At 45.7% G+C, this 22709-nt stretch overlaps 1 protein-coding gene across 8 annotated transcripts in view; it reads left to right on the top strand.

Moving 5' to 3' along the window:
* ITPR1 (inositol 1,4,5-trisphosphate receptor type 1) overlaps positions 1-22709 on the top strand; it is a 177986-nt gene that overhangs the window by 96201 nt on the left and 59076 nt on the right. For 4 of the 8 annotated variants that reach the window (XM_075762494.1, XM_075762499.1, XM_075762496.1 and 1 more), the window contains 5 exons: positions 2060-2086; positions 12313-12348; positions 13931-13981; positions 17410-17542; positions 18846-19036. In XM_075762494.1, coding sequence (XP_075618609.1) covers positions 2060-2086; positions 12313-12348; positions 13931-13981; positions 17410-17542; positions 18846-19036 — 438 coding nt within the window. The remainder of the gene's footprint in view (positions 1-2059; positions 2087-12312; positions 12349-13930; positions 13982-17409; positions 17543-18845; positions 19037-22709) is intronic. The other 4 variants (XM_075762495.1, XM_075762497.1, XM_075762498.1 and 1 more) reach the window with 2 other exon arrangements.

The following is a 22709-nucleotide window of genomic DNA, read 5'->3' on the forward strand; positions in this document are numbered from 1 at the left end:
GGGATTCCTTTTCACTTGCCAGTAGCAGTATTTTTTAATAAACTCATTGACTTTAGGAGAACACTCAAATCAACTGCAAGAAAGAAGCGTATAAATGTGGGATGAGAAGGGTAGGAAAGGGCAGCAGCTCCACTTTGAACACATCGTACTTTTCTGCTGAAGTGGCAGTATCTTGTGCTGGGTCCTAACAGCACAAGGTGAAGCCCTGTGGAGACCGTCTGTCCTCTCCTCAAGGCCCCCTTACTAACACATCTGCGATCCCGTCTGATTCTGGAAGGGGACTGGTTGTAGCCTGTAGAAGTTAGTCTGCCCCTACAAAAGGGAGTTGGGCTTAGATGATCCTCTTGGCAAGCGTGGAGTGTTGATATCTCCTCTTGCCCAAAGCTGGGGATGTGAAAGATTCAGTGTAGTCATAGATATGGGGTTACAATTTGTTAACACCTCAGTGTACATTCCCCTGTTAAAAACAGCCAAGAGAGACTGTCCAAGGTCACCTTAAGTAATAAAAAAGCTGGATGATATATACTATACCCAACAAAACCCAAATGAGAGCTTTGAAGTTTTTGTTTTCTTTGAAATGCAATATGCTGCTTGGAGATTCTTCTAAATAGAAATTAACTTAGAGGAGTTCCTTAGACTTTATTTGGCCAACTCGGGTGAAGCAGTATTTCTAGAAGATGCAGTTAACGTAACTTGCACCATTCAGACCATGGAGAGCCCCACAAGATTCTAAAAATCTTCCAAGTGTAGAAAATGCATTAATTTCTGAAACAGTAGATCAGTTACATAATGCAAGATAAGAATATGCTTGCCTGTGAAATGGATTTCCGAATATGAAAAAGCAGCTGATTGCTTACAGATAGACTGCTAGTAGTAGTAGAACAGCTTTTACTGTCTGGCTGTGAGAAGTGCAACTGTATTTATTCTCCCTTGTGACTCATATAACTGTATTTAGTCACCACTTAAAAAGGCAATACCTTTTGTTTTAAAAGGGGGGGGGGGGGGAACCCTTATGCACCCATTCTAAATCCCAGAGTCCCTACGTAGATAAACTTAATCTTGTGACCAGCATACTGATGACGCAAGCAATATTGCTAGCGGGTCAGATGTTCACAGAACTGACAGCAGTCACTTCAAAGTAGTGTTCAGCAGCAGAGCGCCATGGAAGTTTTGGCATCGTGTCTGATTTTGCTGTAATACCATGTGGTGCTTGCTGGAACAATCCAATTTATAAAAAGATTGTACTCCTCCTCTCACGCTTAATCTCCCAGCACAAATAATAAAATGCCGCACCCTCCTGGCCCGTGCACTTGTCCCTTTGGTAGGTGGGAAGCGTAATGAGAACGCAGTGGTGTCCTCTCCCATTAGTGAAGGCCTTCATTAAACAGCTGGGATTCCTCTGCAGCATGCAAAACCCGTGGTGAGAACACAGATGTACAGAAGCTTGTGGGAAGGCTCGAAGTTTTACATATTGCTAAAGACTCCTCATCTTGGCACGCACTCAGGTTCGCTCAGTGATGGGTAGCATACTGTGGTATATTTAATAGGCAGAAAACTTTACTACATTGACAGTGTAGGCTAGACCCAAGTTTTTTACTTTGCTGAAACATGTCATTCATAGACGTCTTCCTGGGTGCCTACCAGATGATTAGCCTCACTTCTGCAGGACTTAAATTTTTTTTTAAACTCCGTTTCTCTTCCCAAACTGGAAATCCAGCCTCTGCACTCCTGCTGCTCCTTACAGCTCACGCTGGGGATGACTCTTATGCCCAAGGGTGAAGTTCTTGGATCTCGGTCAGCCAGCCCATGTGGTTTGGCACTTGGCACAGGAACAAAGCCAGGGCGCATCCTGCCTCTGAAGCTCCCTGCCGCAGCGCTTTCCAGCAGCGTCGGTTCCCCAACCCGCCGCATCCCGGCGCTTGCACACGTTACTCATGCCGACTGTAAAATTGCAGCATTAAAGTGTTAAATGATTTATAAGATCCTAACATGAAATTTATTTGTAATTTATCTTACTAACGCTTGCTTTCAATTCTTCCCCTTCTTTCTTTTCCGGCAGATTACCATTGAATTGGATAATGCTGAGGTTTTAATTTTATTTATTTTCTACAGTGTTGTTTCTATGGTGTTTGTTTTATGAGTAGCCCTGTGATCTGTCCTGTTGTCTCTTCAGCACTGAGCTTTCTAATTTGTATGCCTGTGTCAGTGAATTAGTTGAGTTTTCAGTCTGCCGTGTGTCTACGCTGGGAATAGTTAACATAACTAATTCCATCTGTCATTACTCGGAATATTAGTCCAAATGCAGTTATAACTTCTGGCAGCCTGCAATCAGTCCGGCGCCATGGGAGATGCCATGGAGTTTAGAACCAGATCTGAATGCCTTTGCAGCATCAATTGCAGCAAGCACCATTAAAACATCAGCATTTAGCAGCTGGCTGCAACTACCGCAACATCGGTGAACAGGCTCTTTCTTTTTATTGGGAAAGCTAAATGCTGAGGTTTAATTAATGGCGTTCATGCAGAAGTTGGAAGAACTTGCCAAAATGCAGCTGGAGAAGCCCCTGAATGAGGTGGGTCCGCTTGCTGACTCCCGTCGCAGGGCACAGCGAGCCGGGTGCAGGCAGGACCGCAGAGGGCTGGGTCCTTCTGCAGAAACTCTGTTGCTGGCTTTACCGAAAAAGGTGACAGTCATGCAATTCATCAAAGCATCTCGCTGTCCTTCCTGTTGGTTCTTAGTCAGGTTTGGTGTATAAAAGCCACGTAAAACGTTCGGATGTGTTGTGAAAGCAGTGTGGTGTAACCCTATGAAAATTACTAACTTCTGAAGGTACTTCTGTGCGAAAAGCTTCCTACCATCACAAACGTGCCTTCAGTTGGCAGCGCAACAGCCCCGGGCTGTGTTTATGCTGTATGTAGCTGTTTTACAGGCGGAAAAGCCATATTTGAGTGAGAACTTTCAGTTTAACTGAAATTAAGCTTTCTAAGGACTTGTAAAAGCGGTGTTTCTGGTTCGGGCACTGGCGCACGGGGTGGCGGAGGGAGCTGAGCTGTCTCTGCTGCAGCAACTTCCTCATCCAGCTCAAAAAAACCCCACGTGTGGGCGCTAAATTTGAGATTCTTTTTGCATAAATGTATAATACTGAGAAGGTGATTGACTGGCACCTTATTTTACTGAAATACCAGGAAAAGAAATATTTTCCTCTCTGTGCTTTGTTTCCTGCCTTCTCTCCCAAGCCAACCTTTTATTTGGAACAAAATTCAACCACTTAAACCACTTAATGTTACTGCTCTTTATTCAATAGAGTAGATAATGAAATACACCGTAAATTGCTTCTGTAGAATTTTGATAATCAGCTGAATTCACCTGGGTGAACTTCATTCTGAGAACCAAATAGCAGTTGGTGACCTTTCCTGTTGAAATGGATTGGAATTCCAGACTCTTTGTCACAAAAGCAGACCAGGACCTGTACCCATCGCCCAGGGTTGGGTTGGAGGATCTCTTCTGTTCAGCAGGGCTTTTAGGGGAGGGAAGGAGCACAATTCCTTGTGAGAACAATCCAGAATGGTGGCTTCTTTGGTTTGTTTTTAACCTAGCCTCTGGTTGGGATGCTCAGGCCCCTGCTGTGCCGCAGGTCGGTGCCGTTGCCGTCATCCCGACGTGTGCGGGGGTCCCCTCTCCAGGCTGGAGCAGAAGGTCCAGCCAGTGTCCAAGATAACTTCACATCACCAGTTTCAGCTTCAACAAAAAGCTCTTTGTCAGAAAATCCTCAGCTAGAGCTGCTCGGAGCCTTCACCCTTCTGTTTGTCGGTGGAAATTTTCAGCTCTTAGCGTGCCCGTCCCGTTGGCGTGTGTAGAAGGCAGCTGATGGGTAGGATGTACGCAGGGAGCGAGGGTCAGGGTTTGGTGCGGAGGACAGCGTTTGGTGTGGCAGAAGTCCATTGACAGCACGGGAGTCACGTCCGACCTGCGTGTCTCCAAGCTTCACACCAAACTGTTCATACTACTTCGTTACAGACGTGCTGCCGTGTCTAACCTCTAGTGTAATTATTTTCTCTTTTATAAACCAAGATTATTTTTTTTCTCCTCTTACCTGGGGAGTGCGCACCAGCAGCGTGCTCTGTTTTTGAAAAATTAACCCGTAGCACGTTAACGCTAAGGTGCTAGACCCCTTAGACTGTGTGGTGCTACGGCTCCCCAGAATAGCATATATCTGTAATTTTATCTTGGAGAAACTTCAGACAGACTTGAATTGTTTAATTGCAAATTAAGTCATAATACGAAACTCCTTCCCCTTCAGTTTCTGGCTGCAATGCGCTGTCTTTGCCTGCAATAAATCAGCCAGAGTGTGTGGAGCAATTTAGGATTTGGTCTGGAGGCTGCACAGGAGGAACTTTATTGCTCCTCGACGGAGCAACTGTGTGGAGGGAGCAGGGGTGTGTATAACCATCGGCAGCGAGTGCTGGCTGTTATGGCAAGGGATGGGGACAGGGCTCACACCTCTGACAAGTCTCAGCGGAAATCCTGGGGTTTCCTTCCCCCTTGTCAACCCTGGAAACACTTAGGGCAAAGAATACAGAAATCTCCATTATTAGTAAAATTATTAACTTCCCTTTCTGTCAAATTCTGCACAATTTAATTTTTCTGATCAGCTGAAATGCTTTTTATTCCCTTGGGGTAAAACTCTTATTAAAGCAACCATCTTATGGCATGATTTCATAGTATTTATGTGATTGTATACATAGATTTCTATATCTTAGTTGCTTATTGCAAGATAACTTCAGTGAGTGGTGGGTCCAAATAATAAAACTAAAAATCCAAATAATAAAACGCCAAGAGGTCCACGCGCTTGTTTCTGAAAGTCGCGATAAAAAAATCGGCGTTCCAGTCCCCCTTAACAGTTTTGCGATGAAGAAAGGGAGGGAGTGCCCTTTGTAACTGGGGTGAACAATGCTGGAATTCACCTTGATGGTAGGAAATCCCCCGCAGAACAGGAAGGATGCTGAACGCCGCGACCCGAGCGCAGGGTCAGGTCAGCCCTGCCAATGCCCGGCGGGGCCCCGGGCGCCGCTGGAGCGTTTGTGGTGCTGGAAAATGTCGTGGAAACGAAGCGGAGGGGTAGCACGGCTTCGTGCTGTTGGCCTAGTTCACATGCTTGCTATCGAGGGGTTTACTGGAGTTCCCTTTTTGTTGGAAATGAGGGACGGGAAGGAACTGTAGTTCTCCAAGGAGAAGCGGTGTCGTGTGGTGTTTGTTTTCTACTACTGTAGTCTGAGGACCATGATCTGGTCTGACAGAAATATGGTGATAGTATCTTTAAGCCCTTGTAGATGGGTTTGGTTTTTTTTTATTTTTAACTCTGCAGCATCTGCTGTTGTGGCAGGATTTGTGTAAAAGTTTTTCCTTCTGGGGACAGAAATTAGGATACACTAAGAATGAAAGTTGTTTTGTAGTATCTCCAAAACATTCAGGTTCCTGTGAACTTGTAAAAGTGCATAGACCTTTGGGATAGGACTGGTATTAAAGAGCAGAAAAGGTATCTTGAAAGATGCATGAAAAGCACAATTTGTTTTGATAGAAAACCAAACCCCTCGGAAACTGTAAACCACTTTGCACCTTACTTGCAGCATGGTTGTGCTGGGTTTTGTCCTCACCTCGGGGAGCTGTCTGCTCAGAGCTCGTCTTTTTGGTTTGCAGCAGGACGACAGCTCCTGCGGCTCCATGGGCTCTCACGGAGCTTCGGGCCGGCGTTAGGAGCTGAAGGGTCTGACTGGAGCTGGAGAGCTAAATGGGGTGGGTGGTCACGTTGGCTCTGGGCAGGTTTCTCAAGTAATAAGGAAAGTAGAAACCCCCAAGGCAGGGCGTTGTCTGTGAAAGCCCTCGGGGCTGAGTATCGCTTGATCGGCTCCTTGCTGGGCTGGAACTGCTGAAATCCTGTTCTTGATGGAGCTGTTGACTGTGCTGGCCTCTCAGAAGAGGCTCAGGACCAAACTAAATTTGCCTCAAGTGCCATCAAGTGTGAATCTTCACACAACAGTGATAACGAAACTCCAGTTGTAATTAGACGCAACAGCTTAATTTACTTTTAAATTAATCCCCAACCCACTAAAAAGTCCAGACGTGATACAAATGCAGATTTTGCGGTGTTTCCCAACTGAAGCTGAGATGGTGAGCTCCACCATGGGTTCCTTGTGGTCCAGGACAGCTCGGGCAGCACAGCTCCCTCCCCGCCAAGGCATTCCTGTTTGCAAGGCGACGTTCCCGTCCGCTCTCCTGGGTCCAGATAGGCGTTTGGGGACAGCGTGGCCCAGTTTCCACCTGCAGTGCGAGTCTTGGACACTAAAACGCATACGTCCTAGAGAAACACATTAATATTTTATGGACGAAAAAGGAGAGAAGTGTTAGTGCTGACCTGCAGGTGGCATGCTCAGGATGCTGAATGTGGCTGGGAGATGTCCTACTTTTTTTTTCTTTTTTTTTTTTTTTTCTTTTCCCCCCTCCAAGCCACATTGCAGTGAGCTGCTCCGCTGGGCACCTGCCAATGTTCAGGCAGCAGTTACATAAGAACAGCTTTTTTTCCTGGAATTTAGACCCGCTGCTGATGTGTGACCTTCAGCGGTAATTGCCAATAAACGCGGTGGAGATGTTTACAGTCACCGCGGGCCGCGCCGGCCCCGAGCCTGTGCCGGTAGCTGCCGTGGGGCTGCTGCCGCTTCCCGTGACCGTGCAGGTCCCACGCCGCTGGGTCTGGATTTTATTTTTCAGGGTGAAGAGGGGGTGCGCTGCTGCTCCCCCCCCACGCACCCCGCAGGGCTGGTGGGGAGCTGGGCAGGGGCCAGCAAACGCCAAAATGACCAAATCCAGCAAAACTCCATAAGCACACTGAGTTTCCCTTGTAATTAATCGTTCAGTCCTTTTTAAGATTTGAAATTAAAAAACTGAATTAAGGAAAAGCCCAGTTTCTTTTTGTTACTGGGGTTTTTCTGTTTTTATTCAGTGATGACACTTCCTTATGCAGCTGATAAAACAGTGTCCAGCAAAATACACCTGCGAGACCCACTCAATATAGTTTTGGGTTGGGTTTTTTTTTTTTTTTTTCACATCTTCACTTTGGTCTTGAGGTTTCAAGTAGGTGAAAAAGGAACTGAAAATCCTGGTTCAAAGGGGCTGACTGAAGTAACCTTTTCAGTGCTCTTTATCAATGATCAACTAAAACTGTGACGGCTGAGTAAGGTGCAAAATATGTGCTATTTTATGCATCTTCTGATTGGAATTGGAAAATTCATTAACCTCTTAAGTGCTGGAGAGATGCGCTTGCAAATTATTTTCCTCGTAGAGAAAGCTTATTCCACAGCCATTTCTCTTGTGTATTTTGCACTTAGACAGTGCTTCACTTGTTATGTCTCAAGCAGAGGAAATGCAGGCTCTCATAAATTTTTGTGGGCTGTCTTATATTTTTTTTTCCTTCAGAAATCCTGCAATCTTTGGACCATTTTTGTTGCACAAACTGGAATTGGTGAGTTCTTTGGAAAAGGAGACTGGAACATTTCTTAGTTATTTGTAACAAAAAAAAAAAAAAAAATAGTTATACCATCTTACTAGTTAATTAAAACTGCTAATGTAAAACGTGTAGTGAAGGTAGCTTCTTCTGTATTCGGCTACTGTAAAAGACCTGCAAGATCGAGGGTTTAAAGACAAGCAAGCGACTGCCCTCCCACTGAAGGTCAGTGGCTTATCAGAGACTGAGGTCTCTAACTCCAGGAAAGCCCCAGCCCAAGTAAAACACACTTTCTCAACTGAAACCTCTGGAAAATGAGAGAAGGCGTTCCTGTAGGCAGATCTCGGTGACCTTTCAGCGCAGGCACTGACAGCCCTTACACCGATTTCCCACCTCATCATCCGGCAGCGCACAAAGTCTCTGCAAATTCACTGAGATAAGGGGGGGGGGGGGGGGGGGGGCGGATTTTAGCCATGTCCCTGATCTCAGTGTGTGCCGCAGCGGCGAGGCGAGGGGGTGTAAGCATGTGGTCGCTGCTCCGTCACACACCGGTGGGAGCTGGGGGGCTGCCTCTGCCCCCCATAAATCCCGTGTGTCTTCTGCGAGGGCTGGGAGAGCTGCACGGCTCCGAGGAGCCCGTGCCAGGACAAAGTGCTGCTCCGCATCTCCCGCTGCCTCCTAATTTATGGAGGTGTGAGATCCCCCATCACTAAAAATACGCTGCTCGGCAACTTCGATGCAGGTCTGTCACAATGGTAAACTGTAACGTGGGAAGTTTGTCAAAGCAATTCCGAGCTCTTGATTCCCAATTATTCCCCTCTGCCCTGAAACTCATCCATAGCGAGTCGAACGCGTTTTTGACAAACACCTACGTATCATCTGCAGAGGCTAGAAATTTCCTATCCAAATCTTTTCTTGGTTCTGCAAGGTAACAGTATTGGCCTTCCGAAGGAGACTTGGCAAGCAGGTAACCTACGTGGAGCTTTCTGGTTTTATTGAAGAGTTACGAAGGACAGCAATGCAATTTGTGCCCTAGTCTGTCATAAATTAGACTAGGTGGTTCTTTTTGGTGCGTGTCTTTCAAGTAAGAGCTATACTGAATGCATTTCACAGAGAAAAGGGGAGAAATCCAGGAAAGGGAAGGAAAAGTGGAAAGGGACTTCCAGGACTGTGTCTACCCAGCCAGTCCCACTGGAACTCCAGCTGACGCATGCAGGAGGTGGTAATGCAAGAGCCGAGGCAGAGGCAATGGTTTCGGAATAACGTGTATCTGAGACTGTAGTTCTTTGCATCTGGATATACAGCCAAGCTGTCAAAAGCTTAACGTGACCTTTGGCTGACTGACTCAGTAGTTGTGTTTTTCCCCTTTTTATTTCCTCCTCTATGCCAAATCCTTCCCCCCACCACCCCGATAATTAGATGCCATATGCATGGAGTTGGGTTGGTTCCTGAATTCACAGATTTTGGGACCAGAAGGGACCGTTCGGTAATTTAACCCGACTTCCTGCGCAGCGCAGGGCATCTCATTGCTCGCCATCGCTTCCCTGCTGAGCCAAACCAATTCAGTTGGACCGAGCTTCTTCAGAACGCTCGGTGCTGATCTCAGGGACCTCCCAGGAGAGGTGTCAGTTTACTATTGCCTTGCACCAGCTAGTCTCCTTTGCATCCGATTTAGATACTGATTGGAAAACAACCTAAAGGAAAATGGCATCAGCCTGTGGACGTTAAGGAGCCTGGGGTTTGTCAGCGCTCAGTCCTTTGAACTCGGAGATGGCCTGAAGTGGAGGAGGTTTGTGCTTGTAAGTGTGCTGGTTTGTCCATTATTTTGTCAAAATCCCAAAGTTTGGTGAGGCTGAAGGGAAGCGGATCAGGTTTTTCAAAGTGTTCACGTGTGTGTGTGCTCACACAGACCCCCGGGCTTTTCTGACAAGATGATTCCCCACCCATTTGTAACATTTCAGTATGAGATGTTTTCCATCCTGTTTTGCTGAAGCCGCTCTCCGGAGCAGACCCAGTCAGTGTGAACTGGAATCTCCACCTGCCTTTTAAGTGCATTTCAAGCCTTTTCAGTGCTCAGTATTATGGATGTTTACTACATAGCTGAATTTAAAAAAAAAAGTTGAGAAAAGCAATCCTGATGCTTTAAACCTGAATGAAAATCTTTCTGCATTTCCTCAAACCATTTCCAGTTTTTTTTATCCACAGTGCTAGTTGTTTGAGTTTTCTGTGACAGACAGGATTAGACAACTTTCATCTCTATTGTTATTTTGAAAGCAAATGAAAATAAAACTTTCATACCTTCCTCAAAACCATAAAGGAAAAGGACTGAAACCTCTTCCATATCTCGTAAGTTGAGATGTAATGAGCTCACACTTGAGCTGTCACTTGCTTTGGTGGTTTTTGAGGTGGATACATCCACTATTGAGTCAGATAAAGACCATTCTGGGAAACACACGTACTCTGTGTTGGGGAAATGGATGCTAGAAGCATTACGGTCACCAACAGGTCAAAGAAATTATAATTCTCCTGTTATGGCTAATGATGAGTAGTTTTTTGCCAGCCTTGCGGGAATGGAAACTTCAAAGGAAGAGGGGGTTTTGCATAGCAAGTTGAAAGGAACTTTTGCTACTTCTTGCAAAAAGTAAAGATGCTGTACTCTGACCCTGCCACCCGCTGTGTTCCAGTTTAAAAGCTGGCCACTGTGCCCGTGGCACTCACCTGGCCGCTGTTAGCGAAGTGTCTCTGTATTCCACAAACGTGCCCCTGCCCCCAAACCATCACTCTTGTTCTAGGTGGAGAGCTGAGGTATAGGGAGACACGAGAAATCCAGCAACGTGACTGCTTCAGTCTGCTCTCCCACCCTGTTCAGTCCTGGTAAAGCACAGGCTGGTACTTTGCTGTCGCAGCACACAGGTTAGTGCAAAGAGTAGCACAGTAACTACAGCTTAATAATTCTTTGCTATTTTAACCCATTTTGACTGAAAGAATAACAATGTCAGTATTTGGAGTTTATATTCTTACTGAGATATAGCTGAAGGCCGTGCTTATTTGGGATGATCTGTCCAAGCTCTGCCAAGGGCAATAGCTTTTGCTTGCAGACGAGTTTGTGGGGCTGGTTCTGACATGCTGATCTATTTATACATGCTACAGTGGGAAGGCACAGGAATTTGCTAGCTAGAATACGTACTTTTTCCTTCTCCAATTAAGTTGGAAAGATCAAACTAATTTCATGCTGATTCTTCATCTGTGCTGGTTTTCAGCACCAAAATGTACATAGATGTTGGATTAAAATGGGGTCATTTATAAGGCCAGGAATAAGGAAGCTTTCATTTGGCATCCAGAGTCCAGTACGTTATCTTGTGGCAGTCGTGTCCACTTGACCTGCCAGCTTCAGTCTCCCCTTCCCTGGAAGGGAGGCACCTAACTTCCCTTACAGGGGAATATGCACAATTTCCTCGCTGCTGTTGACTACTTGCGAAAGGAGACGTTTTTTGGCTGTGCTCTGAAGCAAGTTGTGCAGACGGTGTCTGCAATCAGAACAATGTGCCCAGACTCCCTAATGACCTGATACGGCGTTTCCAGTGTCCAGCCTACGAGCAGCAAGGGTGTTCAAAGCGGGCTGTGCAGGAACTGTGTGTTCCTCTGCATAAATGAGGTTCTTCCTGTTAACTTTTGGGCCTTTGGCTTAAATACTCCCTGCTTCAATTTGACCGAGAGAGAAATGGTTTGCATGCTTGTGCAGTTTCCAAGAGTGGTGACAATGCAAGGAAACGGTGTACCAAAGGCCGTGTGAATTAGCCAGGAGGAAAGTCCATTAGGAGAAGAACGGAGAACGGTTCTTCCTGGCCAAGGAGCCCCTGCCCACGGAACGCTGCAGGGGAAGCGCTCGCTCCTCTGGCTCCTTCCTGGGAAGCGGAGTCTCTCCATATTTAGCATTCTGGATCTCATGGCCTTCGTCTGCCTTTGCTGTGCATCTCCTAGGCTGCAGCAGATAGCGGGTTAAAGTACCTCGGTCGCTCTCCCAGCCGATGCTTGATTTGTCTGTCTAGTTCGTGTGCCCTCTAGGCAGACACGGACAATGAGTGGCTGACTTAATTTGGTATTACTGTATCGTCCTTGTCTTATTTCTTAGTGTCTGTTCCCGAGAAGTTAAATCAATTTAGCCACGATTAAGTAGGCAGTTCCATTTGAATGTTTAGGTCTCTGTTGTATGTCTAAGCTCTACTAGATAAAAGTTGCTCGTCTTCATCTGTTTCAATGTGATGATCAGCATTTTAAATTTGAAAAGCTGTCACCGTTGAGCCTCTTATTTCATTGCTCGTGTTTGGTACTGTATCACACATCTTTTATCTCAGGAAAAGTATGTTTATAGATGAGAATCCACTGAGAGCTTTTTTTTTTAAAACTGCTATTGTGAGGGTGCTGCCTTTCTGTGACATGGCAGCCCTGGCTTCCTCCTCGGTGGGGATGGGTGCACTGCCTTCACCCTCCGCGAGTTGCGGGTCCCGGGTGTGTGGTCCCAGCAGGCTGCCCAAAAGTGCCTCTGCCTGCAGCGAAAGCTTTCTGCTTGTGCTTCTGTGCTCGTGCAAAGCAGTTTGGGATGTTCAAAGGGTACCTGCTAAATGTTCAAAATGTCGCCCTTTCGGGGGGTGGGGGGTTGGGGGGGGGTGTAAACAGTAATTATGGCTAGAATTCATTTGCGATGAAGTCAAGGGCTTTGCTAGCTCCCTTCCCCTAAGTGTTGACCACTAGATTTCTGTTGGGATGAAAGATTCTTGGAGAATGACTAATTTTTCTGCATTTTACTTTCAACTAGCTGCCGCAACCTCCAGAAACGGAAAGCTCTGTAGAGGTGTGTCACTCACCTATATTTGTACAACAGGCAAATATCGGTGTTTTGAAGTAGTCCTGGTGAAGTGTCTTGTTGGTAAAAAAAACCAAACAAACCTGTGAAATGTGTGTTCCTGCGTGGTGTTAGTGAAAAATAAGTAGATTTGTTGAAGCAGTTTAATCCAATACAGCATCAGCATGATAGTGTGAAAATACAAAAAACCCCGCTTGTAAACCAGTCCCAAATCTTTGTTCCTTTCGACCATTTCCCTTATGCTTTTAAGAGAGGCACTGTGAAAAAATCTCCTCAAATCCCCCTGCATTAGCAAAGCAAGATGTTTCTCTGGCTCCCAGTACAAAACTTGGGTTTCCCTTTATCTCACATATTTAAAAACTTTGATAAGGAAAGGGAGGTGTCCAAAGTTGTTAGTGGAAGCTTCCTAATCCCAGAGCAGCTGGGTGTCCCATTTCAAATGCCACAGTGAAACAGCTAATGGTCACTTCACGTCTTCAAGGTTACTAGGGCTATAGTGAATTGGATATGTAGGCACGTTTCCTTTGAGATACTCCAGTATCAGTTTGAGTAAAACAGATAATTTGCCAAAATGAAGACATAAGAATTCGTGAAATCTCAAATTCTTTTGAAATTAATGGGACATCCAGAGATGACATTGGTAGATTGTACAACTGGGTGCTGTATCAGTGCAAATCCAAGTGAAACAACATGAAAGTCTAGATCTAGGACAGTGTTGATTCTTTGAGCTATATAAATTATGAATATGGTTTGAAATCATGAAGAAAAAAATGTTTGTGGTGGTTTAGATCTTTGTATTTGTAATTTTTGTGGAATAGTGCTTGAATGTAAACCAAAACTCTGAGTGGTCATAGAATGACTTTGAGATGCTTGGGAGATGGCTCCTGGTTTAAGATGGGTCCCTGTATAGAATGGTTGTTCCTACACATTTTCAGAATGCTTTAAAGCAGCAAAAACTCAACATGCTTCATGTTTACAAAGTGGATGTTCCATTCCTGAAAATTAAAATGAGAGAGATTTGATTTGGAAACATGCACGTGCCAAGGGACTTGGTTCAGTGAGACCTCCCTGAAGTCCGTGGCATTGGAACAGAAATCCCACGGGTTTTGTCAGAGGCCCTCCGCAAGTCTCAAAAGAGCTTCATTGGCCACGGTCAGATATGTTGAAGTACCTACACTTCCTCCAGAAGTGTGCGTATAGTGGGAACGGGGTGTTTGTGTGTGTGTGTATCTGTGTATATGTATGCATGGGCATGCACGGTTTCAGCTCTTAAAAACTTCTGTCTGTTACCAGTAACTGTAAAATTAGACAGACGTTTCTTTAAATCCATGAGAATGTGTTGGCATACGTGCATGCCGTCGTGGTCTGCTGGAGGGTGGCTGAGCAGACTGGTTAAGTACTGCCAGAGCTAATTGAGGGCAGATGCTCTGCTTAGGTAACTTGTCAGTCAGTCTTCCTCATCTCCCCCCTTGCTTTCAGCTGTGACTTCCCTTAGTATTTTCCATGAGTGCAAAGATTTAGTGTCTCTTTAGTGTTGTTCTGCTTTAAAATGAAATTTCTGCATGCACAGCAGGAGCTTGATCAAAGTCTACCACAGAGGCAACTGGAGGATCATAGAAGGGTATGTACAGCAGTCAAGCACGTTCAGAACTAATCCTCTACCTTTTCCTTTTAAACAGTGAAGCATAAGTCATGTAAGAAACTTCTGTGGTTAACTGCTTGCTGTCCGTCTCTTGGAATCCCTAAAACGATCAGCCATGCTTACAAACGGGGTGCTGGAGCACCTTCTCCTGTATTCAATGGAAGGAGCGAGTGCATGGCTGCTCTGAATTAAACCTCAGGTCCTGATCTGTCTGTTCACACTGTCAAAGCATTCCCCTTTGGTGACGATCACACAATTATGGAGCGAGAATAATCAGTGCTGTGGAGTTTGCCTGCTTTGGCCACGTCTCCCCCTTCGTAAACAGCCAAGCTGCAAAATCAACGTCGTTACTGCATTTCTTGATTTCTTCTGCTCTTGTAGCTGGGAACAAAATAGCAGCAATTTAGAACTGCTTCACTCTTAAATATTATTAAAGATTCTCTGTTTTAAGATTGTAACAGGTTTTTGATATCACTTAGACTGAGTTGTGTATTGCATCTGCTTCACTGATACACGTACAGGAATGTTCGTGTCCTACTTGCCGTTAGTTTACCTTGATGGTGGATGCAGATGAAACTGAATGCTGTTGGGGGGGTTTCTAGGTAGCATATTTGATTTTTCTTACTGCCGCCAAACATCTGATATTTGTTTGCATACTGTACGCATCAAAGTGGTGTACAACAGTAACATGATGGTTAAAGAAGTGTTCTGGAGCCAAGCGTTGCAGCTGAATTAATTATAACATTTCTTAAATACCACTTATTTTTTCTCCCCTCTACTTTGATCACATACTCATATACTTGTTAGCTGACACAGTGGGTTTGAATAATTTTGTAGGAAACAAAGTTTTTCTTCCCAGTTAGAATTCAAAATGCTACTGAACACAGATTGCCAAACCTCCAAAATCATGGACTAGAAACAACAAATGCTCGATACGTGTTCCCACTTGTACGTTCTGGTTACTTGTCCTGTTTTGGCTACACTCGTGTAGACAGTGGAGGTGCTGCAGGTTTGTCCTCGGAGCTGGAGCTCCCGGTGAGGTTTCTCCACTCACCCCAGAAGTTGTCTTCTGCTCCACAGTGGACCAGAAAGGAAGGGTAGGGAGAACCCCGGGAGCTTGTTACCCATCTGGATTCAGGAGGAGGTGGTGGTTACGGAACAGCAGACCTTGTGGTTGGATGTGTGGTGTTATCTTTGTAGTAAGTAGTGAAAATTGCCGGGTTTAAATGCCAGGTCATACGACGACTGCCAGTTAAACAGGAGAGGGAAAAGTTGATGTGAGAACTCCATTGTAACTTGATTTTTGGCATAGGGCTTCTATGGGTGTCAAGTTGCCTTTCTAATCAGTACACATGTAGAAGGAAGGTGTAGTTAAGGGGTTTTTTGTCTGCCTTGGCCTTGTTCTGTCATGTAGACTTTCTTACCTGCCAGACTGAGAGCAGAAGGATGGTTAAAGCACCTCCTCCTGTACTAAACACTCTCATGTTGCTGTCAAAGTAGCTCCTTTGGGATAAGAACCTGCTTGAGCTTTTGAACTGAGTCTCTTGCCTCTCTCCGTGTTCGCTATTTGGCCCAAGGGGTGATAGGAAGCATATGCCCCTTGGAAAAGTGCTCATCTTCTACTGTTGCTTCCCAAGTAACTTGCCTTTTTTCTTCTTCTTCTTTTTTTTTTTTTTTTTGAGGACTTTTGGAAGCAGCTGGTTGGAAAGCTCTCTTCATGTTTATTTTACATCTTGTCTCCCTGCCGCCTCCCCCATCCCCATCTGATTCCATAAAATGCAGCTCCTGTGCTGCAGCTTGCACACTAATAACTATGGGAACAGTTTTGAACCTGCTCAACGGTAGGGAGAAGCAGCAGGCGGTGGCGGGAGCCCTGGCATTAGCACCAGCCTTGCGGGGACCAGCTGCGGGCAGGTGTTGAGCTTCCCCGTTTGGGCAGTGGCATCTGAAATTTGGTAAAGGTCTGTTAAATTCCAGACAGGTTTTTATCTTTCCGGTGCGCTGGGATGTAAGGATTTCTCTAAGGTACCTTCTGTGGGTGCCAGCGTTGGATCAAAAGCGGTGTGGCTGGCGGCAGTGCTGGAGTTTTGTATGAGCCAGTTGATGCACGTTTGCGTTGTTCCATTCACTTCTTTGTGTTTCGAAGGCCTCTTGTGAAAGTTTAAAAAGCAAGGCTTCACTTGCGTGACAGCTAATATTAAACCTTGTAGTTAATGACATTTTGAATCTACAGTCAGACAACTGATTTGAAACACAACTGAAAATCAGTGTCAAGCACTTGTTTTGTGAATGGAGATCAAGATACTTTAGTTCATCCTAACGGATTTTCAGAGAGAAATTATTCTTGGCTGGATCAATTTTTTTTGGAATCCCCAGAAAACCCCCTTCCTGTCTCAGGGCGATACTGCTGTAACCACAGCATGCTGCCATTAGCAGAGCAGTAGCTCCCGGTTAAAACAATCACCAGTTTTCCTTTCTGGACAAAGACCTTATAAAAATCTGTTAATCCAGCCGTGGTGTTTGCGTACCTGCCCGTTGCTGGCAGTACCGCCGGCTTCTGTACAGCTTCTGATTTACTGGGGATTCCTGTAAAGACTTGAGGAGTGCGAGAGCGGTGCGGGGTCTGCAGGTGAACGTTCAGCCTGGGAGGTGTTTTGGTCTCCTCCGCTGACGGCAGCGGCGCGTGCTCTGCGGGGACGTGCCGGGTGCTCGATGGGACGTTGGGGTTATCTGAGGACCGGTGCCCCGCGGTGTCTGTGGGCTCATGTGCTCGGATGCTGACTGCCGGCGTGACCGGGCGGCTCGGGCAGCTGCCAGCAGGGACACGGGGAACAAAGAGCTGGGATGCAGCGGGGATCGCTCGGGTTTCCGCTCGGCGGCTGACAGCGTTAGATCGCGTCAGCTGCTGATGGAGAGGAGAAAAGAGTGCGTCCCTGTAACAGGGGTGAAATAGCAAAACAGGATAGGTTTGAGGAGATGGGATTGTTTCCTCACAAAACCATTTCTGATGTTACTCTTCCTCTAATCCTCCTCTTCATTTTGTGTTGGTGCTGTACAGATGCAACTTTTTTACATTTTAGACTGAGACAATAATTAAAAAAAAAAACCAAACCCCTCTGAGAATAAAATCTGTCTAGAAGGCTTTACACAGAAACCAAACCGTAGGTGTTTCTGGTGCTGGGAACCCATTATTTCATTTGAGTCCCATGAGACACACCCCCAGTGCCCAGCCTGCCCTAGCACATTGGGAGATGCTCAGGGAATTTTTCCAAATCTCCAGGATTTTGGTTCCCCCTCCCTCACTACGAGTAAGCTAATGGTAACAGCAGTCCCCTTGCTACTGAATATTAGTAGTTTGTTTATTCACTAAGCTCACATCATGATTTCATTATCCTCTTTGACTCAAGGGTGAGGCGCTCAGACAAGTTTTGGTCAACCGTTACTATGGCAATGTGAGACCGGCGGGACGGCGCGAGAGCCTCACCACCTTCAGCAATGGGCCCTTGTCTGCCGGAGGCGCCAGCAAAGCCGGGGCAGGAGGTAGGACGTGCTCCTGCTCATCAGCGGTTCGTGTGCTCTGCCCTGCCAGATGCTGTGGGTCTGTGTCTGCCTGACAAATCAGGTGAAACAGGGGTTTTTCCCCCGTTTGGACTTTTCCCCTACTGTTCTATGAAATCCCCCAAGAAAGAAGAAACTATTCACATGGATGGGGAAGAAGTCCTGCTTGCATGTCACTACTGGTTTTGGAAAGTCCAACGTGTTTTAACTCTCCTTGAGGGATTCCACTTCAGGCTGAGCGGAGCATCGCTCTCCTGTCTCTAATGGCGTCAGCTGCTTTTTCCTCGTGCAGATGAGAGCAGTGTTCTTCTTCTCCTGACTGCAGTTGAGGAAGTATTTTAAAGTTAAGCAGGCAGAGAGCTTTCTATACTTTCCAGAGACTGTCTTGGGTTGGCTTGAATTTTGTGACTTTGCTTTGTAATGAATGTACTTAGAAAACCTGATCAATTTATATTTTTGCAATAATATTTGGGAAGCATAAGCATGTCAGATTATTAACTCCACCTGAAAGAAAAACATTTCATTGTATTACAGAGAGATTGTGGGGTAGGATGAGGAAAAATTTGTTTTGAAGTCAGTTATAAAGTGCAGTTTATTGAATTTGAGACCATTGCTAAAAAAGTCAGCAATGTCAAGCACGTTTTGTCAAAACACAGTTCAGTGGGTTTTGCCTCTTCAGATTAAAGACAGTGAGTAATCCTGCTGAAAGCAGGCCTGATCAGAAACAAAAAAAACCCTAAAACCCAGAAGACCTATTTCCCCCTATTTTCTGAAGTTGACACATAGTTCGTTTGTCCTGGTGTTGTGCTGCCTACTGCCATACTCTTCCACGTTCTAGAGCATTGGCTTTGCCAATTCCTCTGGAATTTGTCTCGCCTTTTCTCCATCCCCTCCTGGTTCTGCGAAGCCTCTTCCTCTCTTTGTATCCCTGAATCCATGCTGTTTCCAGAATCCTCTTCCAACACACCAGCCTTCTTTCCCTCTTCCGCTGCTAACGAGGAGAGCGGTGGCAGTAACCGTTGCCCGTTGCCAGCCCAGGCTGTCCCCCCAGGACACCACCTCCGTAAAGCAGCGTTAAGCGCCCGTCTTACAACGTGCCCCAGATGTGCTTTAATTAGGGTACAAACTCTTCCCTGCAGAAATGCTAGGAGCTGAGTTCGTCACTGTTATTAAACGTATGCGCGTCGTTCAGGAGAGGTTAATAATTTAAACGAGAAGAGAGGTGCCGTCACCGTAGAGTGGTGGGGTTTGAATCTCAGCCTGTTTCTCATGATCACCTTTATAGGAGGAAGCTCCGGATCGAGTTCAATGAGCCGAGGTGAGATGAGTTTGGCAGATGTCCAGTGTCATCTGGATAAAGAAGGTGCATCCAACCTGGTCATAGATCTCATCATGAATGCCACCAGTGACAGAGTCTTCCATGAGAGCATCCTGCTAGCCATTGCCCTTCTGGAAGGGGGGAACACTACGATACAGGTAGGGAAATGGAAAACTTCAAGCTTGTAACTAAAACATGCTGGGAAGGGAAATGTTTTTATGAAATCCAGGAAACTTGAGGAGGTTAAGGAGATGGGAGGGGAAATGAGTAAATGATCTTTGACCTGTAATTAAGAAAAATATCAGTGTCTACCATGCAAAAGTTAACTTATTAAATGTTTGCATGGGCACTGGGTAATTGAGGTATTTCCCAGGGCAATATAGAGGAATGTGTAACAAAACAGCTTTGTAGCGTAATGTGACTACTTCCATGAGTAAGTTTAAGCAACTGCCACATGCTCAGAGACTTTTACAACTACCTGTTAGATTTCAGACTGGAATTTAAAATAACAGTAAACTCCAGACCACCACCGTTCTCCTGCAATCCTGCTGTCCTTCGTTTCCGTGTTTTAAATAAGGATTTGGTTCCCCTAAATGAGAATTGCACCTGGTATGGATTTTAATGAACATACACCAACTAGGTTGTACGGTATTCCCCCAAACAAAGTAAAACCTTATAACAGCAAAACGTGCCTACAAAGATTACTGAACATGTAATATCTTATTCTTTTGACTTTGCATGTGTTCTCTTTGCAAATAGTTTGCTTCTGTCTTGGACAATGGGCTTTATGCGCAGCTATTTCAGAGAGCGTTACCCCTTTCCTACCCCGCTGCAACGCGTTTCACATGTCTGAACAAAACAATTAGTGATTTGTTTAAGGTCAACTTTGCAGATTGTTCCTTTTGCTCAGAAGTGATACATCCAAATGTTTGATACAGTTTTAGGCTTATAATTTGATGTTGTTTGTGCTGCATCCTAATTAGGAACATTTATTTAGGTACTTAAAGCACTAACATGTTCAGAAGAGCCTGGGCAAAGAGAACTAAAAAAACCTTATGTACGTGGCCCGCTGTTCCCAGGGCAGTATAACCGCTCCCTAGGCCTTGGTTTGTTTCTGCCCCGAAAACCAAACCGGCGGAAGACGCAGCCTGTCTCTGGTATTGCGAACGGCCGCTGCGCTTACGACGTTATTCGTAACTACACCCCCATGGCAACTTCTGGGAGAAATGTCTGACCAGACCGAGGGCAGCGCTCCAGGATGTGCTTCAGCTGACCTCACTGTGGGCTGTTGCCACCACAGCCCGTCCTGCTGTGGTCAGCTCTGTCCCCTCTTCGTACGGCTTGTGCAGCTGTGGGGTGAGCGAATTACGGGTTGATCCGATGGAAAACCACCCTACCAGGGAAAACAGATTTGATTCCATGGAAATGTCTGGCTCAAACCTGACCAGAGATGTGCAAAAGAGCAGCTGTGTTCTGTGGGCAGCAGTACGTGGTGAGATTTGATCAAGTGTAACGTGGGGCTGAATCCCGAGTAGTTATAATTGATCGTTTTGGGCTCCTTCGCTCTGTCTCTGTAATCTGTGCCCTCTTTTTTCCCCTGCGTTTATGAAGAAAAACTTCTTTGCAAAAGACAAAGTGGGAATTGAGCATTTAAACTCCCATGTCACCTTAAACTGCAATGACAGGATTAACATTCCTTGGGGAGAGTCACTCCTTTACATTTCCTGCTCTTCCCCAACGTAAAGGAAGCCGAGCTTTCATCTTCCTAGCTCTTAGGGAGCCTCAGGTAACCTCACACTGTCACGCTGGGAGGAAAAACAAATTCTGAACCAACCTGATGTGGAGAGATCTCTTGCTCGTGCTGGACCCCAGAACTACTGGACTGAGCAGAGTCACTTCCCTCTGTGTGCGAATCGGCGTCGGAAGCAGATTCCTGAGCTCCTTTGGTCAAAACAAATGGGGAAATCTGCAGTCCATCTCCAAAGACACCTTTTTCACCAAAAAGAGATATTCTTTAGTTTGCGTTTGCTGTCTGTAACTGGGAGCTGGGAGTCTGTAAAATAACCGTGTGGTTAGGAATGCGCGGTTGGCATAGGATGCGTATAACAAATGGCGTAACGCTTTCACATCCGCGCCTCGCGGGCCTGCCAGTTTCTGTGGCACTCTTGCCTTTACAGATGTTACTTCTGCAAACCAAAGAAACTATTTTCCATCCTTTCCCACTCAGGAATAAGTGCTGGGCAGTCGTCTTTACCTTTAGAAAATGTTCTGGGCAGCCAGCAGTTACTTGGTGCGTGTACGTGCTACGTGCCCGTAGCAGCAGCGGCGGGCTGGGAGGGGGCTCTGGTGTAGGCTGTTTTTAAGTACAGAATGTTTTAGGAACCAAATGACTTGCGATGCCTACAGCTAATGCTGTAAGCTCTGAGGTCTTGGACACACCCAGGAGCTCTTACTCATGCATGCAAAGCACAGATGAGACTTTATTGAAAATATCCTATGGAGCGGTTGTAATGTAAATATGCTGTGTTCTAGCAATGCAGTGGCCCGACAGCAAAAGGCAAAAAAAAAAAAAAAAAAGAAGGTTTATCAGTGCACAAAGATGTTCCATGACTTATCTCTGCATCAGTGAATTGGTCCTGGTGCTGGTCATGAGTTCCCTGGTGCCTCGCGTTACTTGCACTGGCTCTAGCACAGTCAGGGCCCGTGGGGACTACAGCGTCAGTCAAGAACAGCACGTATTCAGCGCTCTGATCTTTCAGTAGTATTTGAATCATGAAAGCCAAATAAGTAAAACTTGAATGGAAAAAAAACGCCAACCACAAAGCTTAACTTCTGGGAGCACAGCTGGCTCAGCGCTGGAGAATCAAAGCGAAGGTGGAGGTTTTGCTCTTTAGTGAAATCCCTGTTTCAGGTCTGTATCTCCCAGAGTAAGTGCTGAATGATGTCCAAGTTAAACTGGTGTCCTGAGACAGTAAATTCACATCACCAAGCTTTTCTCTCTCACGTGGGAGGAACAGCGTATCTGCCTACGCGGAAAATAGAGAGGGCTGTTGGGGAGGGCTGCCTTTGCAGGAGGGCTGCGTGGGGTACCCGCTCGTCTGCACGGCTTCAGATCCAGCCGCTTTATAAAGCGGTCTTTCGCTACAGCACAGTAAAGATTTATTGAATGCGGCAGTGTGATGGTCTCCTACTTAGTAAGATTTCAATTTTACAAAATACACTGCAAAATTTGTGTTTTGAAAATGAACCCAATACTTTCCGTGGTCTTTTACCCCGATCTTTCTCTAATCGACGTTCTTTTGGTAGGTTTTGCAGATGAGGTAGGTAGGGCTTCACAACCTCTGCAGCCTGCAGAGTGGATTTTTCTGAAGTTTTACGGCAGTTTCCAGTAACTGCCAGTGGAAGAGTCATCGTCAGTCTCTGGACTAATAACTGTGTTCATTTTGCATCAGATACATTTGTCATTGTGAAAGTCGACCGAGCCAAATCGGCCAGCTTTGTCTTTGAGATCTTACACAGTTTATCATTATTTCACAATTTTTTTTTGTTATTATTAGCAGCTCTTGATTTATAGTATTCTGAGCAAGTTCATTCCGTGCTCAGTCTGAATAATTTTTACTGAACTTAAATTGCTTATATCTACAGGCCTTTGAGAGTCGGAGACTGGTGGGATAGGGACAGGTTATGTAAAAAGGCTTTTTGGCAGCACAGACAGAAATGTGTCACCCCTGCATGGCATTTTCTTAACTCCAGGTTTTCACACGGGAAATGAGTTCGGCCTGAAGTTAAGCAAAAGGTTTGTACTGACACACAGGAACTTGCACATGATGA

This window comes from Balearica regulorum, chromosome 10, assembly GCF_011004875.1.
Source record: "Balearica regulorum gibbericeps isolate bBalReg1 chromosome 10, bBalReg1.pri, whole genome shotgun sequence".
In the NCBI taxonomy this organism is placed as follows: domain Eukaryota; kingdom Metazoa; phylum Chordata; class Aves; order Gruiformes; family Gruidae; genus Balearica; species Balearica regulorum.